Consider the following 16,755-nt stretch of genomic DNA (forward strand, 5'->3'; position numbering starts at 1 on the left):
TCGGAAGGCTATTTATATTCCTTTATTAGATATTTTAACAGATTTAAAGGACAGACTTTCCCCAGATGTGATGAAACTTTATGATTAACGAGTTTTTTTACATCGTCAAACTGTTACAGAAGATCTTATAGCCATTCGTGAAACTGCCGAGTCTTATAAGAATCTCTTGAATGCTTCCGTAAAAGCTGTCGAAACAGAATTTCGTCTTTGGGTGGCAAAAGGACAGCGTGAAACAGACGCAGGACTTGAAGTGCCCAACGATCTTTCCAACATTATTAATGCATGTGACATCGATTTGTACCCATCAATCAATATGTTGTTGAAAATTTTAATAACTCTGCCAGTTAGTGCAGCAATAGCAGAACCAAGGTTGGCGCCAGACTCTGCCCGACAAGGGGTCAAGTTTCCCCCGACTGGGGGGCTCAAACAAATTAATTCAAAATATTTAAATTAAAACGAATTTTATACTTTAAATTTTTTACTCACGTCATGTTTTTCAAGTGTGTTTCTAACAATCTAAAATCACTAATATTGATACCATAATGTGCAGATTCCCTTTAATGTAAGATTAAATCTAATTTTTTTTTCTGTTATCGATGTATTTTGTACTGTGTGGTGCAATTTACCATACATTGTAAGCGTAAAAATTACTTTTGTAATAAAGAAAAATAGTTGTAGCAGTAACCGCTATTTCAAAAAATTTCTACCCTTCTTACTCTCATAACGCAAAAATTATTCGCTGATAAAAATTTGAAATTTCATGCACATTTAACTAGACATTTAAACAACATTTTTATATGCATCGATTGGCTTTTGAATCATTTAAATGTTTTGCAAATAAAGTTTTAAGTACATTTTTTGCATCCACGTATTCTATCTAAAGATATCATGCACAGTTTTGAACGAACTTCGAAATTGATATGCCCATAAAATTGTAAAATTCGAATTTCTTTTAATTGTTCCATAGTATAATTTTACGGACAAAAAAAGGGCTATTTTAATCAGGGGACTCGTTGTTAATATATATTGTAAATAAAAACAAAGAGACTTTTAAAATTTCTCCTTGCTATTCCTTTTTCTTTTCAAAGATGCTTTTAAAGTAAACATCTATGTCCGGCAAAATGTTAATTTCTCCATTTGAGAAAAAGAGTAAGTCCATCGGCTTAGAATATAAGATTCAAACAATGCAGCTTAAATTTGTAATTATTTTTCAATTTACAAATTTTGAATTTGGGTCCGAGAAACGAATATTAACTAGCTTACATTTTAAAAAAAAATGCCACACGTGGCTGCTGTTTGTCTGCCTATGTTTTCGTTTCTCTGCAAAGCTGAAAGCACACATTCTATAAAGATTTCTGTTTTGCCCTGCAGAAGCTTTTTACATATTGACATACGCCTGCTACGAATAACCTTTCACACAATTAATTATTGTTTACCACATATCAACGCGAAACATTCTTTCCTCTACGATTTAAATTTGCTTTTGCTTTCATAGTTACGAATTTCAAGTCACAAAAAATGGACACTAAAGATTAAGAAGTTAGGGGACCAAATTTCGAAAAATAAGATTTTTTTTTATTTATCGGGACTTATTTGACCGATTTTGCTTAAATTTTGTATTTTGACATTTAAAATTGCAAATGATGAAAAAATTGTACACCTTACATTTCTTAAGTTTCTCAACTTCCCTTAAATAAAGTAGTAATAAATGTTTATTGAAAGTTTTATTTTGCGTGAAATTATCTTTAGAAAAACGAATAAGAATTGATTGATCTGATTGGAATTGTATGCAAAACTTTTTCAATTCGCTTAAAAAAAATTGGGAATAGCAAAATAATTTTTCTTTTTTATATAGAAAGGTAATTAAGCTGGTGGTTATCCATATATATATGCTTTGATAATTTTAAGGATTATAATTGAAAGAGGAAAATAAGGTGAAATGATGTTCACTTTCAATATTTATATCAGATATAAATAAATAAAAACGTCTTTCATTTTGTCCTCTTTTGTTAATTTCATATAATTGCATAGTAATAGATTCGAAATAATAGCTCAATGATAATGATGATAATATCTCAATCTCGTCATATCTCAAGAACGTTTTGCGTTTTGATTGAATCGAAAAAAATTTCGTACAATTGCAAAAATTCGTTTTTCCAAAGGTAATGCCATGCAAAAAAATATAGGTTTAAATAGTTATAAAATATTTAATATTTTTTATATTTATAATATGCGTTGGAAAAATTCTGAAACCCGATTTTTGAAATCCCCGTGTAGTAAATGGCGACTGATGCGCGTTAAATCTGTCGAGTCGCAAAGTCCTCCTTGTTCCCATAACAAATCAATACCCCTGGGGTGCTTATCCAGGAGTTTCCTTGTCTTCTGGATTGGTTCAAAATTACAAGTTATAGAGTTGAACATTAGTAGTCGTAAACCCGAAAATTGGGTTGGTTGTTCAACGACGGATAAAATAAAATAGCAAGATATACAAATTTTTATAAAATTTTATGGAAGGTAATTTTAAATTGTAAAATACAAAATTTGAATGAAATCGGTTGAATGATTCGAAATCAATAAAATTTTAAGCAAACTGACTTTTTTAAAATTTGATAACTCAGAAACTAATTGATCGATTGCTCTGAAAGTTCGTATTTTGAAATTAAAAGGATGTAAAAATATGTAGAACATACAATTCAATATATTTTACTATTATTTAATAAACTAATAACAAATAATTATTCAAAATTATTTTTGTTTAAAAATTTGTGTATAAAATGTTTTTTGTAATTTTATGCAAACATTTTTCAATACACTCAAAAAGCTCTCGAGATAATGGGTCATATCTTCCAGATTGCGGCTGTTTCTGCATTTTGAAAATTAAAAACCTAAAACTATAGACAAAATTTGTATGTTTATCCAGAACAGAATGCGCTTTTCTGTTCATTTTCGTAACTTAAAATATGGTATTGAGTCTTTGTACGTGAAAATATGATAATCAAAAGTTAATCAAGGTGTTCCCTTTTTCCATTTCATACACTGTACATAAAATAAGTCAATGAGAATCTGTTGTGTTGATTAATATATATTTTAAGATATTGAATACGAACAGTTTAATTGTTTTTCTGAATCAATCTTTTTACTACTAAAAAAGTGATAATAAATTAAAAATATTTTGTTACTGTTTTTCTTTTTTTCCGACTGCATAATTATTGCGTTGATTAAAATATAAACCTTGAATCCGAATTGCGTTGATTTTCCTCATTTAAAAGTATTAAAAAAAGAGAGATAAAAAATTAAAAGCATTTTATTTTATTCTTAAACTTTCATTTTGCTTGAAAATTTCAAAAAGCAATTATGTGATCCCATAAACCATTGATAAACACATTACATGAAAAAGAATTCGTAAATAGGACTTGCGTCTGTTTCTATCCCTCGGGCTTTTGTCAAGGTGTGATTATCCCCTTCTCAGTTCTCCTAAAGAAAGAATAGCAGTTTGAAAGATAAGTTTCCAAGAAAATTAAGAATGTGTCTGTATGGGAAAGGATTTCTAAGGGAATTCGAAAAGTCGTCAATTTCACCCATGTCTAATCGCATCCGGTCTCTAGTTTAACAATGTATGGGCAAAGTTATGAGAAGTGCAGTGAAACTACAATTACATAGAATTTACAATATATTTTACTAATTTTTGTTACTAATTCTTGAAAATAAATAAATAAAAACTAAAAAGTCAACTAAAAAATTTTTTATTAGGAATTCGTAAATGAATTTTTGACGAAATTTAGAAAAAAATGTGATCAGACTATTTTCCCGACGAGACTTTAAAATTTTCCCGATGGGGGGGCTGGCCATGCCCGACAGGAGCATGACACTCCTTTTCAACTCTTCGACGCCTCAAAACTTGGCTTAGAGCAACTTAAAATCAAACGATTAAATGGACTCGCATTATTGAACATTCATCGAGAAATTAATTTGGATGTTGAAATTAATCATTGACAGATTTGCCAAAGTTTCTAAAAAACGCATAACATTTATTATTTTAAGATGTTGAATACTTGGATTATTTATGTATCGTTCATTATGAAAAGAATAAATGAGAAGACTAGCATTAAAAAAAATTTTTTTTTTCAAAAAAAATATTTTAAAAAAATTATTTTTATAAAAAGAATTTATTGTGTGTGGGGGGGGGAATCTGAGTCTTTAACCCCCCCCCCTTGAAAAATTTCTGGAACCGCCCCTGACTAGGATTCTATTTTAATTGTTTAATGGAGTCACCTTAAATGTGCTAATTAGTGCTCTCTATATTTCGAATTACGACATTAAGCACAAAAGCGTGCTTTTGTTGCAAAAACATCAGTTTGGAATTCTTAATGTTAATTTTACTTCTTGCACATCTCGCCGTATATAGAGAAATTTTTTTAATGAATCAAACAGAAATTTGCACGCAAGTATAAAATTCATTTATCCAAAAATAATTTTGTATAATATTTTATTTTATAAAAGACTGAAAAAAAAATTGATTTGTAAGGTATACATATTTTTTTATTTAAATAATGTAATTTTATATGGCGAAATATAAAATTTGTTCGAATAGTTCTTTGGAAATCCAATTTTAAATATTCACCTTCTCCCTAACGGTGATTCTTTCCATTATCAGCAGAGGCGTTTTTAACTTCTTCTGGGTGATACGAATGCATTGATTGCTCTAATCTGAGCTGTGAAGATTACTTTATACAATTTAATTTAAAGTTTGAAAAAAAATCTCCCAAATAGTTAAAAGTATGGAAAATATGTTAAGGAAAAAGATAAAAGAATTTCTTAATGTTTCTCTCTTTATGTGAGATTTTCTGAATTCAATCAAATTTTAATTTTATGAGTTATTATAAATATATAATGATAAAACATTCTTTTACTTATCAGTTTGAAAAGCGAAACTGAACATAATTTTCTTTTTTCCAATTAGAAAGCTTTGCAAATTTAATCATGTAACAAATCTAATTGTTCAAGATTTATTCCTCTAGTTATTTAATGAATTTTGTTCACATAATTGTGTTAACTTAACCAAATTTTAAAATAATAAGGCTATCGCAAAGCTTGAATACGCCATTTAGAGGGAAAACTAGTTCATGCCTTTGGTCCCTCCCTCTCCTCCCCTTCTCAGCTGTGTAGGAATGTACTACGATATTTTCCTCTTTCTTAATATTTTTCGTGTTTAATTAGTAAAAATGTTTTTTTAAATTTACATGACGCTTCCTTTTAAATCTATGTTTAATATAGTTTTCAGTTCCATATCGTTTCCTATCTTAAATGATTTTAATCTATTTAACAGTCGAAATAACGTGCTAGCTACTACTAGAAACTAACGTGCTCCCTTTTTCTATGATTCTCCCACACGCTAATGGTGAAAGCATGCGTAGTGTTGCCATAGGTAGAAAGTTCTGCTCTACGCCAGCTGTAGCTCATTTCAATCGCCAATACTAGCAGCCTCTATAAAGTAGATCACAATGGATGGTTGACTGAATGTAAACAAAAACAAGCTTCCTGAAACAGGAAGAAATTTATCTAAAATAAGAACTCCCCCTGACATTCGTTTGGACCTGTGGCGGTGACCATGGTCACGAGGTATGAATATTTCAGGTAGGGGTGCGGGGTCACTATTTTGGAGTGGTTTTGACTCGGGTCGGCGGGAGAAAGGGAATCTCTTTCTTCGGCCTATTGTGTTAGTCCTAGAGTGAAGCTACCCTCCCTAAAATGCGCCATTCTTGTTTCCATAGCACCAGACGGCCTCAGACTTCGTGGCGGGAGGAGTTCTTATCTCAGACAGACTATACATTCCTCCGCTTATGTTATGTTTCATGAGGTGATGTGTGACCAGGCTTAATATTCTAGGAAGTTTCATTAATGTGATTTGTGTTTAAATTTATACCTAATTTTACCATTAATAAGAATTTTCTGTAATTTGCAAATTCTAACAGGTTGTGAGCCTGAAACAAATTTAACAAAATATCACAGCATAAATAAAGTGTAAGGTTAGCCATGTTTTGAGTGTTATCCTTATCTGGCTATATTTGTTTGAAATATTTCAAACGGAGCTATATAGCTCCGTTTGTTATTTTTTGGGTAGCATCACAGAAATGTTGCGGAGTCTTTCGAATTCATCTATTGTTATTTCGTTGAAAATTTTATTAAAAGAGCATGTTATATTGAAAACACTACAAGTATAATAATATTGGATGGTGCATTTTTTCAAGCTTTGACGTAAAAATCAGTCGGAAGCAGTAACCCGGAAGTCTTTCGATGAATTTTAAATCCTAGCACCATCCGCGCTTAACTTTACACGGTCAACCATCTGGAAAATATCATCTCCGCTAAGGGGCGTATTCAAGCTGGGAAACATCCACGAGGTAGATCCGAAGACAAGCCAGCACAATTTTGATCTTCTGCTCCATAGGATTTTCGATTCTACAGATCTTACGAGCACATATATCCTTTCTATTCGGTGTTTATTAGCGGAGTCGAGGATCGAATCCGAGTCCTTCCGGACTGGAAAAGGAATCGAATGAAGCGTCAGTGTCCTTTAAGCAGCATTCACACTAGATGAGCAAAATTTATGGATTTGAATTCGGAGATGCGAGCGAGAACCATATGACGAAAAATATTTATTGGCGGAAAATCCGCCAATCAGGTTCTCGCTCTCATCTTCAATTTGTGTTTTGTGTGAATGTCCCTTAAGTCAACTAAGTTTTAGACATTTTTTTTTTTTAAAATTCAAATGTGGCAATGATTTTTTTGTCAACGTAAACATTTATTTTTTTTTATTTAATTTTAATGTAAACAAAAAGATAATGTGACTTCTCTGATGTTCATACTAGGCAGCGAAGGAAATATGCTTTTATTCTTTTAATTTACACCTGAGTAAAAATTCGTTCAACTTTCTAACACCTGAACAAAGTGTTTGCTACTTAATTCACATTTTTTTTTGTTGAAAATTCTTTGATTTGACGTTTGTGCCGGTTGGAGTGAGATTAGTCAATTACCGGTATTTGTATTATTTGAAATAAGTTAATGACGTGGTTTTGATAATTTTCCTAACATAAAATAAATGCATTTTATTCTTTTTTTTTAAAAGTTTCGCTAATTTTTTGCTCAATATTTTTTCTGCGCTTTGTCTTACCGTGGTTTTCGTTACGTAAAATGTTATTGTGATATTCTTATGTTTTGATAATTTGAGAAATTTCTGATCGATTTTGAATATTATTTATATTTTAAAGAAGATGTTTTCATTGTTGATTTTAAAATTAAAATACTGTATTAGTTTTAAGACCCGCTTGTCATTCAGACATTTAGAAATGCTGTATTGCAATCATTAACGTCGAATTAAATAACTTCTATCTATCTTGACAACATTATCTAGGATAGTTTCTTCAAAACTTTACATCAGGGGCCTTCAACTTTTTACGACCGAGGGCCACACGTACATTAGGTAATAAATTTTAGTAGCAGAATGAATCTAGCAAATAACTTTAGAATGAATTTCTGGTATTTAAAAAAACTGATATTTTTGTATTGTTATCCGGTACACCAATTACAATCGTCAAGTTTCAAATGAGTTTTGTATATGCAAATTTGTTGTAAAAAATTATGTAGAGGTTTGTGTGAGACTATTTTTCAATTCAGCAGTGTTTAGCGTTACACTTTTCTGTTTGATATTTTCTTAAATGAAAAAAAAAAAAAATTTGATTCTTGACCTGTATTTAGTTCTGGTTTTTCTAATTCAGCTTACATTATTAATCAGACCAACTACAAGTAAGAGAAAAATCTCCAAAAAAAGAGAGCAATCTGATAAGGACTGCTGGATTCTAAATTAACGCTGCGGTTGGCTACGAGTTGGTCTCCTTAGAGATTTTTTTTAGTTTCTTTGTGTGGCTGTCCGAAGAAACTAAAAAAGTACTTCACGGTTATTTTGCTGCACTTCACAATGTGAAAATCTTTTCTCTCAGATAAAAATTGAAAGTAAATGTCACCATCAGACTGAATGAAGTTAACTATTTTTACAACTACAATCATAATGTGCTTAAAGTTTAAAAAAGACATTGTACACATTTTTTTCTTGTTTTAATTTACAAAAAGCTCCCTGCATGTAAATATTCTACACGCAGTTTCAAAAAGAATATTTTAAAGACTTTCCTACTTCTAAAAAATTTAAATGATTATAATTATGATTTGATTATGTAATTGGATTATGATTATATAATTATGATTGGATTATGATTAACTGTATAATTCCATAAGATGTTAGAATAATTCTTGTAACAAAGTTTCTCTGAATTATTTTGATGGGCCAACATATCCCATGTTCTGGGTTTGGCAAAAGAATACAATGATTTTTTTTCCTCATCACATTAACTGAAATAACTGCTGGTAATAGTAAAGTTATAAATCTGACCTTGCAAAATAAATCTGATCTTCTCTATTCTTATCGAAATAAACTTTCGAATGTATAACAGTACAGATCTAAAATACAACTTCATGTAATAAAAATTTGCCCACTTCAATTAAGCTATTAAATTCTTAAATAGAATTTGTAGTATACTAGTAGGATGGAAATGGGAAAAACAAATGAAAATTATTAATGGGATTAAAATAATTGAGCCTGGTGCACCATGCCTTTAATTTGCACTTACTCAGTCTCATGCCCCATGGAAACCCTGAATTTACTTGGAATTGGAAAGTTATATGATTGTTAATGTTTTAAAAGTTTAATTTGAGGCTTTAATTTGACACATTAGCTCTGTATCACAGAACTCAATCTTATTAAATTTTTTGAAAACTTATTGTAAGCAAAATAATGATCTCATTTTAATATTAACTCATTTCTTCTAATGCAATATGTTATTTTTTTTTTATTAGTGCGAGAAAATGTTAATATTCATTTTCTTTTCCAATTTAATGGTTGGTCTTAAATATATTTTTCATTAATAACTTTTTTATTTGATGTATAAAGTAGGTATTAAACTAGAAGGTTAAAAGTTCCCCTAGTTCTTGTCAGGTCATCATAGAGCTCCAGTAGTAACAACTTTTTTGTGTACATTTTCTGATAGTCTGATTAATAAATATATTTCCATTATACTTTTTCCAGCCACCATGTCTTCCTCATACTTATTATATAAACGGCCTAGATGGTTCATTAGAATGTCACCCGAAAAACAAGATACATTACTTAAAATGTTAATATTGTCTATGGCTGCAGTTTTGTGTAAGTATCAGTTCATGTTTAAATCTATAAATTAAGGGGGCACATCCTTTTTCAGTGAGGAGCCATTTGTGTATCAGGTTGACTAGCAAAGGGCCGCTTGCTTGTTAAGTCATGCTGGTGGCAAATATCATAATTTGTCTGTAAACTATTTTTTTCTTTTCAAATAAGATTTTTTTCATTGTGTTCAGAAGCTCTCGCGAGCTGCATGTGGCCCACGAGCGAAAGGTTGTGCACCCTTACATGTGTATTGTATATTATTTGCGAATGCAAATTGTAAGAGATGCAATTTTAAATGTTTTATCAGGTCTATTTTTTATGTTTAATACTGTAGTCATTTATACTGTTGTCACTTTCATCATAAATGGTTTTTGTTATTAAAGAATTAATATTAATCTTATTGGAGATTTATTTTATACGCAAATGTTCTTACTTAATTGAAAATTTACACTTTGAAGTTGCTTTTGGCAACTCACTAAAATTCTAATTTTAATAGTTTACTAATTAACTATGATAGCTTGTACATAACACTTTAATTTCTGCTTATTGTCTTTATATTTGATCACTTAAATTTAATAGTAAAAGTTTCTGATTTTTTCTTTTTTTGCTAAAAATGATAAAATGGTATTAAAATATTTGAAATTAAATATTAATAAGAAATTGATAATTTTTACCATTCAAGTTTTGAAAATTAAGTTTAAATACTTCATTAAATACAAGCAAATTATTATTTTTTGTTATAATATAACATGTAGTAGTTTATACAAATTACTCTAAACTTATCAGAATTGAATTTTTTGTTTTTGGTTTCAGCATTTTCAACTAGGCTGTTTTCTGTTTTGAGATTTGAAAGTGTGATACATGAGTTTGATCCTTACTTCAACTATAGAACAACCAAGTATTTATCTGAAAATGGTTTTTATAGTTTTCATAATTGGTTTGATGATAGGGCATGGTATCCTTTAGGTAGGATTATTGGCGGCACAATCTATCCTGGTTTGTTATTATTTTTTATTAATTTATTTGTTACTTTTATTATACTTCAAATTTATATTGATGTGACATTGAAAATATATTTATTTTTAGGTCTTATGGTTACTTCTGCATCTATTTATCATGTTCTCCAATATTTAAATGTGACTATTGATATTCGAAATGTATGTGTTTTCTTGGCCCCATTATTTTCGAGTTTCACAACAATAATAACCTATCTTCTCACAAAGGAGCTAAAGGTTAGTTACAGTTATATTTGTATTTGATCTTTTTAATAGGGGCAGAATTCCTTTTTTTCCCATCATTATACAGTACAAAATCCTATGTGCGGAAGATTGTTCTCCAAAAACATCTCTTTAAATTATTGAATTTAACACTGAAGGCAATGAGTTTAAACTGAAAAATGTGAATTCTTTTCTCAATTAGATGTGCCTCTATTTCTTTGAGCATGAGAACTCTTTCTTTAGAAGTATGAATTAGTTTTGCCATTTTAATAGCAATTGACAGGAAAAAAACGAAGATAATGCTGTATCAGGACTTGAGCTAAAATGAGAGTATTAAGTGGCATTTTTCAAAAACAAACTTTTGTTTTGTCCTATCCACCTTCACACTTTCTTACTGAACATGCATGTTCTAGGTCACATTTAGAACAACCAGGAGCGACCTGGGTAATAATGTTTATTGTTTTATCTACCTCTTACTATCATATTGTCAGTTCATAGCATCCTATTGTCAGCTCATTGCAGATTGCATTGAACATGCAATCATGATTGACATTGTATCTGCCATCAGTTTCCTCTCAATGTTAATGTGCATTCAAAGTCACGGTTGCAATAAATTTTATGACAAGTATTTTTTTCAAATCTAAGCAAAATTTCTGATTGATAGATAATTGAATCTGATAGTTTCGTAAATGTTCTAAATGATTACTATTAGCATTATAAGAATAACATTTATGACTATGCCGCTAAAACAAGATGATACATTCAGGAAAACAAAATATACAGGAATCAGGGATTTAGATTCAACTATAGTAACTCTTCTTTAAAATTTGAAAACTTTATTTGGCTTAATATTACAGTTGTTTAACTTTCCATGCGGACAAAATATATTATTCACAAACTCAGTCGGGGACTGATTTTACAGTTCAGTTTAGGAATGCTATTTGATTTTAAACTTTAAAATATGGATGTATTTTATAGTATGTATTTTATTATGCATGTATGGATGCATATTTAAGCTTTAATTGTTCAACCTCGGTAAATTTTTGGAAAAAATTTTAATGCCAATTTTTTTTTCTTTATCTAATAGATTAACTTAATTTTTAGGATGCTGGGGCTGGATTGGTTGCTGCTGCTATGATATCAGTTGTACCTGGTTATATTTCTAGATCTGTTGCTGGGTCATATGATAACGAAGGAATAGCTATTTTTTGTATGCTTCTAACTTACTATATGTGGATTAAATCTGTAAAAACTGGATCTATTTATTGGGCTGCAATGTGTGGGATTGCTTATTTTTACATGGTATGTATGTATTTTAATATTTTTCTCTGTGATTTATTTATTTAACCTTATTACAGATGTTTATGTTTGACATTAAGAAATATATGTATAAAGATAGTTCATTCCAATGGACATGCAAGATTCCAGTGGACATGCAAGCTATAAAAATTAAATAAATTATTGTATAAAGTTTGAAATACCAGGTTATGCTTTTCTTGTATTAAGTGATGATAAATTTTTTCGTCTTGTAGTTTAAAACATTTATTAGTTAATGGTCAATTCAGGGTTTATCTCGTAGTTTTCCCTTCAGATTATTCCATTTTCCCGCTTCTTCCCATATAAAATTTCCGGTAAAATTTTTTTTTGCAGAGGTGAAAATATTTTATTAGGAGTTTTATTTTCTGTGTAGCAAAAGTATTGAAGCCTTCATTCTGCCCTGGGGTAAAACTGGTTGATCTTCATAAAGCATCCCCGTTGCCTACTTCAGTATTTTCTTATCGTTGGAGGACTCATTCCGGACTCATTGTTTGTTCTTTCTTTCCCCGTCACTATTTGATTGAAATCTGTTCCTCCAGCTTTTTCATAATAATTGCTAATAATTTGATCTGTTCTTAGAAGAATGGCCAGCTTTCCTACAGATATAGTATCTCATTCTTTTTTTTGAGGTTTGGTAAATAGATAAAAAAATTAAAAATCCCTGGTGATGGGATTGGTTGGAAAAACAAATTGAAGGAATATATTTATGTGAGTGTATTAGAAAATTAAATAAATGCACTGTGTGCTATTGTACCGTTTCCTGCAAGGAAATGACATAATCCAAAAGATTTGATTTGTACTTATGGACCATGTTAAATCATTAGAGCGTAAGTCATTTCTTCAGATATAAAAGGAACATTTTACACTACCTGATGAGTTGATTTAAACCTTTTTTTTGTTTTCTTTTCTTAGCTTATTTGATTTTGCATTTTAAGTATTTAGATTTAATTATTAACTTTTAAGAATTATAAATTTATTTTATAAATCCTCGTGATCAAGCTTGAAATATGATGGCATAATTGACCGAGATGAAACTCACTTGCAGAAAGGTTTTCTATTGTGATAGCGTAGAAATATTTCAAAATATCAGAAAAATATGCTGTGTCATAAAATGATTTCTTTTCATCGCAGTATAATCTTAATTTTGACTTTGAATATTTTTTGTTGAAGTGGAAAGTTATAGTAACTGCAGATAGGATACATCTATTATAAATTGTTTATTATTATTCAGATCTACATTTTCTCAAATATTTTTCTTGAAATTTTTTTTTATTGAGATTTGTGCAAATATGCTTTCTCTTTTTAGAAACCAAACTTAGTCGCCAGAAACCAGAAACAAAACTTTCGTTTGCAATAAGATCAATGATGGCATAGAAATATTTTAATGTAATGAAAAAATGCGCTGCTTTATAAAATTTTACTTCTTTACTCTTTCTGTGGTCTAATGAAAATAATCTTAATTTTGGCTTTGAACATTATGTTCAAGTGGAAAGTTACACAATGACTACAGACAGAGCTGCAGTGACTTAGGGCAGTGGTTCCCAAATGATGTTCCGCAGAACCTTAGGGTTCTGTGGAAGAGTGAAAGGGATTCCGGGAGGATTACCAGTGATGAGTTTTGAAACCTCTGATTATATTTAGATACAACCTATAATTCATAATTTATTTAATCTTTCAGTTGCCTTTATAAAATTTAAGTAAAATGCCAATGAATGCATTTTTTAAAAAGAAAATAAGTTTCTTATAACAGTATATTGAACAAATTATGAAAAAGAACAAGCATTTATATAATATTGCATTAGCACTTCCTATTGTGCTTTTTAATACAAAAAGAAATAATTCTTTAATAAAGAAACATGTTTCCCTAATAATCATAATTCGAATTATTTTTTTCATCTAATTTAAGATTATTAATGATGAAAGGATGAAAAACCGTCATTCCTTTAATTAGATAGTTTAAACATAGTTTTACATAGGTTATAACGTTCACAATTATCTTAATAAACTGTATTTATATAGTCGATGCTTTTCTGGAAGAAGATTAATTATTTAAGGTTCCAGTGCCGAAATTATTTTTTAACTGCAGACTTAGGTGATAAAGCGTTTGTCTCCCAATCAGGTGGTCCAAGTTCAAATCCTAGTGGTGTCTCGTTGATGCGAATTCTGCTCCCGACTCACAACAATTACCGTGTTGATTTAAAGTATCCTCAATGGTCGACGGATCATGGGTTAGAATCCCCTTGCCATCGGGCTAACAGTGGAAGGTTTTCTGACCTTGTAACACCAATGCAGGTTAGTTCCATCGAAGTCCTCCATGAAGGCCAGTTTGTTCCAATGCTTGATCCAGGAGTTCCCTTGTCTTCTTTGTTATGTTCAAAATTATAGGACAATGGAGTATAGTACTGATAGTTAAACTCAGAATTGGGTTGTCTGTTTTATTCCAGTTATGAAATAAAATATAAAAAAAACTGACAAAAGATTGATGAATTGAATTTTTTTAGAACTACCTCGTCTAGCTTTGTTTTCTTGAAAAGAAAATGAAGGTGAAAATAAAGAGTGTTATTAAGTGCTGGAAAATTCGATTGAAGTTATCTTTTTCTTTGGGGACATATTTATTGCAACACACAACTTTTGCTGTTATAATCAACCTTGAGTTATGTAGTGTTTTTGTTTAGCAAGATTAATTTTATTTTCAAGATTATTTTTCTACTGATAATAGATCACTTTAGCTATGTAATGTCTTTATTTTAAAATAAAGTTGCCGAATTTTAGGATCCCCTGCCCCTAACTGTAAAAATTTTTAAAAGTAGCTTTTTTTTTGTTAGCTGCTAAATTTTTATTATCTTTTCTTCTACTTCATAAACAATACTAATAAGTATTAATATTAAAAACACTTTGTTTTCCTTCCTTTTTATTTCTATCAATCTTTTTACTTTCCTACAAGCCAGTTTTAGACTCAAGGTCAAAGATGATAGAAACTGCTAGCAGGTGTTTTAAAAGAATAATGGCAGTTGTTTTATTTACGTTTTCTTTCCTAAGTGGTTGTTTTCGTTTGATTACGTAATTTTTTTTTCTGTTTACTCATAGATAAATGATAAAAAGAAATGTAGAAAAATTCTTACAGAAGTGTTAAAAAATCTTTAAAGGCTAAAACCACGCAAAAATTTTATAAAGGGGATCCACTGCCCATGTATTTCTGGGTTGCAACTATTTAAGTGAGTAAGATATTTGCAAATTTTTGTGGATTTAAGGAAAATTTAAAGATCCCATGATCAAGCTAGACCACTTATTATTTAGGGATATATACGACTATTTATTTGAGTTTAATATTTCCTCCAACAGGAAAATCATGGATTTTTTAGAAATGTTTAAAATAGAATTTCAAAAATGTTATGAGCAAAAAAAACTTTAAATAATTGAAAAAAATGCCTGAAATTTTGGCAAGGAAAAAGTATGCATTTATCTACAAAATGATATCAACGTTTTAATACAAATATAGATGTGAGATTTTATTTATTTATTTAAATTTTGTGAGTATGAACCTCAATCTGTTTTTTTAAATTACGTGAATATGAATCTTGATCATTTAATTTTAAAATTGTGTGAATACAAATGATTGTATTTCAAAATATATACCTATAAGTTAGAGATAATTAGTGATCTATTAAAAAAAAGAAAACTAAAATTTTCACTTCAAAAAGCAATTATTTCTATAACCAGGACAAAATTAGAATATTTTTTTTCAATGGTTTCTTTTCTGAACCAGAATCTATGCACAAAAACTGTCTATTAAGCAAAAATTGTGTTTGTTTATATGTTTATGTAATTTATTTTTGTAAGGTCCAGTTTTTTTAGCCTTGTAATTTTTATCAGATTAAAAAACATCTTTATAATTTCGCTTTTGTTTAATATTAAGTATATATTTATCTTCAATCAAACCTTAAAGCAGGGTAGTTCAGTGAGTGCAGTTATAACACCAAAAAAAAATTTAATAAACGCTGAAAACTTGGACACTAAGCTTTCTCATTAAAGTTTTTTATTTTATTTATTGTTTTTTTCGTTATAGTTAACCAGAATTTTATTTTTCTATGACAACACTCAGAATTTCATTTTTGTAAGAATATTAAAATTAACATATTCAATAATTGCAACAAAAGTGTACGAAAAAAGGGTTAACCTACTTTTAATTAATAAGCTGACGCATGTTTATATGTTAATTGTATCTATTCAATTGTAATATTTTGAACTTGTGTTTGCAGGTATCATCTTGGGGAGGTTATGTGTTTCTCATAAATTTGATTCCTTTGCATGTATTAGTGCTGATGATTACTGGTCGTTTTTCCCATCGAGTTTACGTTGCATATAGTACAGTAAGCATAACTTTATTTTTTTTTCAGTTGACTACTTTTAATTTAGAGTAAAGTGTTTTATCTGAGGATGTTGACCATTTCTAAGAGTCAAATAGCAATATTATCCATTTTTTGTGAGTTGCCATTCTTAATGAGTTGATGTTATGGAAGGAAATGTTAGTATTTAATGCATTGAAAATTGTCTCAGTGGGAGAAAGAAAATGTCATCTGTTAAAAGTACTTTCTTCTCATTCTAATTAATTTTCTAAAATGTCATACAACTATTCATCTAAATTTGATTTGGCTTTAGAAAATATGATTTTTTTTTAATTTTAATTATTAGAAAGGAATGATTATTCATTTAAATTGACCACACTTGTGATTTTCTTTAAAGGGTGTAGTTATTGTACCTGTGGACAGTAAATCATGCTGTACCTTGGAACATATCCCAGAGTAAAAGATATGCATTATTTTAATAAATTCAACATTTTTCGTTACAAGGGTTCTAACCCATGACAATCCTTTAAATGCAAAAAATATTACAGGTATATTTTAGGCCAAGTATAGAAATTTTAAAAAATGTGGTATTATTTTCATTAAAATATGTTTAAATTACTTTCTT

General features: G+C 29.4%; 1 protein-coding gene across 3 annotated transcripts in view; it reads left to right on the plus strand.

The window, feature by feature from the left end:
- Window positions 1-6,748: 6,748 nt before the first annotated feature.
- LOC107437643 (dolichyl-diphosphooligosaccharide--protein glycosyltransferase subunit STT3A) overlaps window positions 6,749-16,755 on the plus strand; it is a 36,425-nt gene continuing 26,418 nt past the window's right edge. The window contains exons 1-6 of one of the 3 annotated variants that reach the window (XM_016049722.4): window positions 6,749-7,036; window positions 9,137-9,253; window positions 10,064-10,246; window positions 10,337-10,482; window positions 11,572-11,769; window positions 16,044-16,154. In XM_016049722.4, the coding sequence (XP_015905208.1) occupies window positions 9,142-9,253; window positions 10,064-10,246; window positions 10,337-10,482; window positions 11,572-11,769; window positions 16,044-16,154 (750 nt within the window). In that variant the 5' untranslated portion in view covers window positions 6,749-7,036; window positions 9,137-9,141. Of the gene's footprint in view, window positions 7,481-9,136; window positions 9,254-10,063; window positions 10,247-10,336; window positions 10,483-11,571; window positions 11,770-16,043; window positions 16,155-16,755 lie in introns of all 3 variants that reach the window. The other 2 variants (XM_071187892.1, XM_043040075.2) reach the window with 2 other exon arrangements.

The sequence above is a fragment of the Parasteatoda tepidariorum genome, chromosome X1, assembly GCF_043381705.1.
Source record: "Parasteatoda tepidariorum isolate YZ-2023 chromosome X1, CAS_Ptep_4.0, whole genome shotgun sequence".
In the NCBI taxonomy this organism is placed as follows: domain Eukaryota; kingdom Metazoa; phylum Arthropoda; class Arachnida; order Araneae; family Theridiidae; genus Parasteatoda; species Parasteatoda tepidariorum.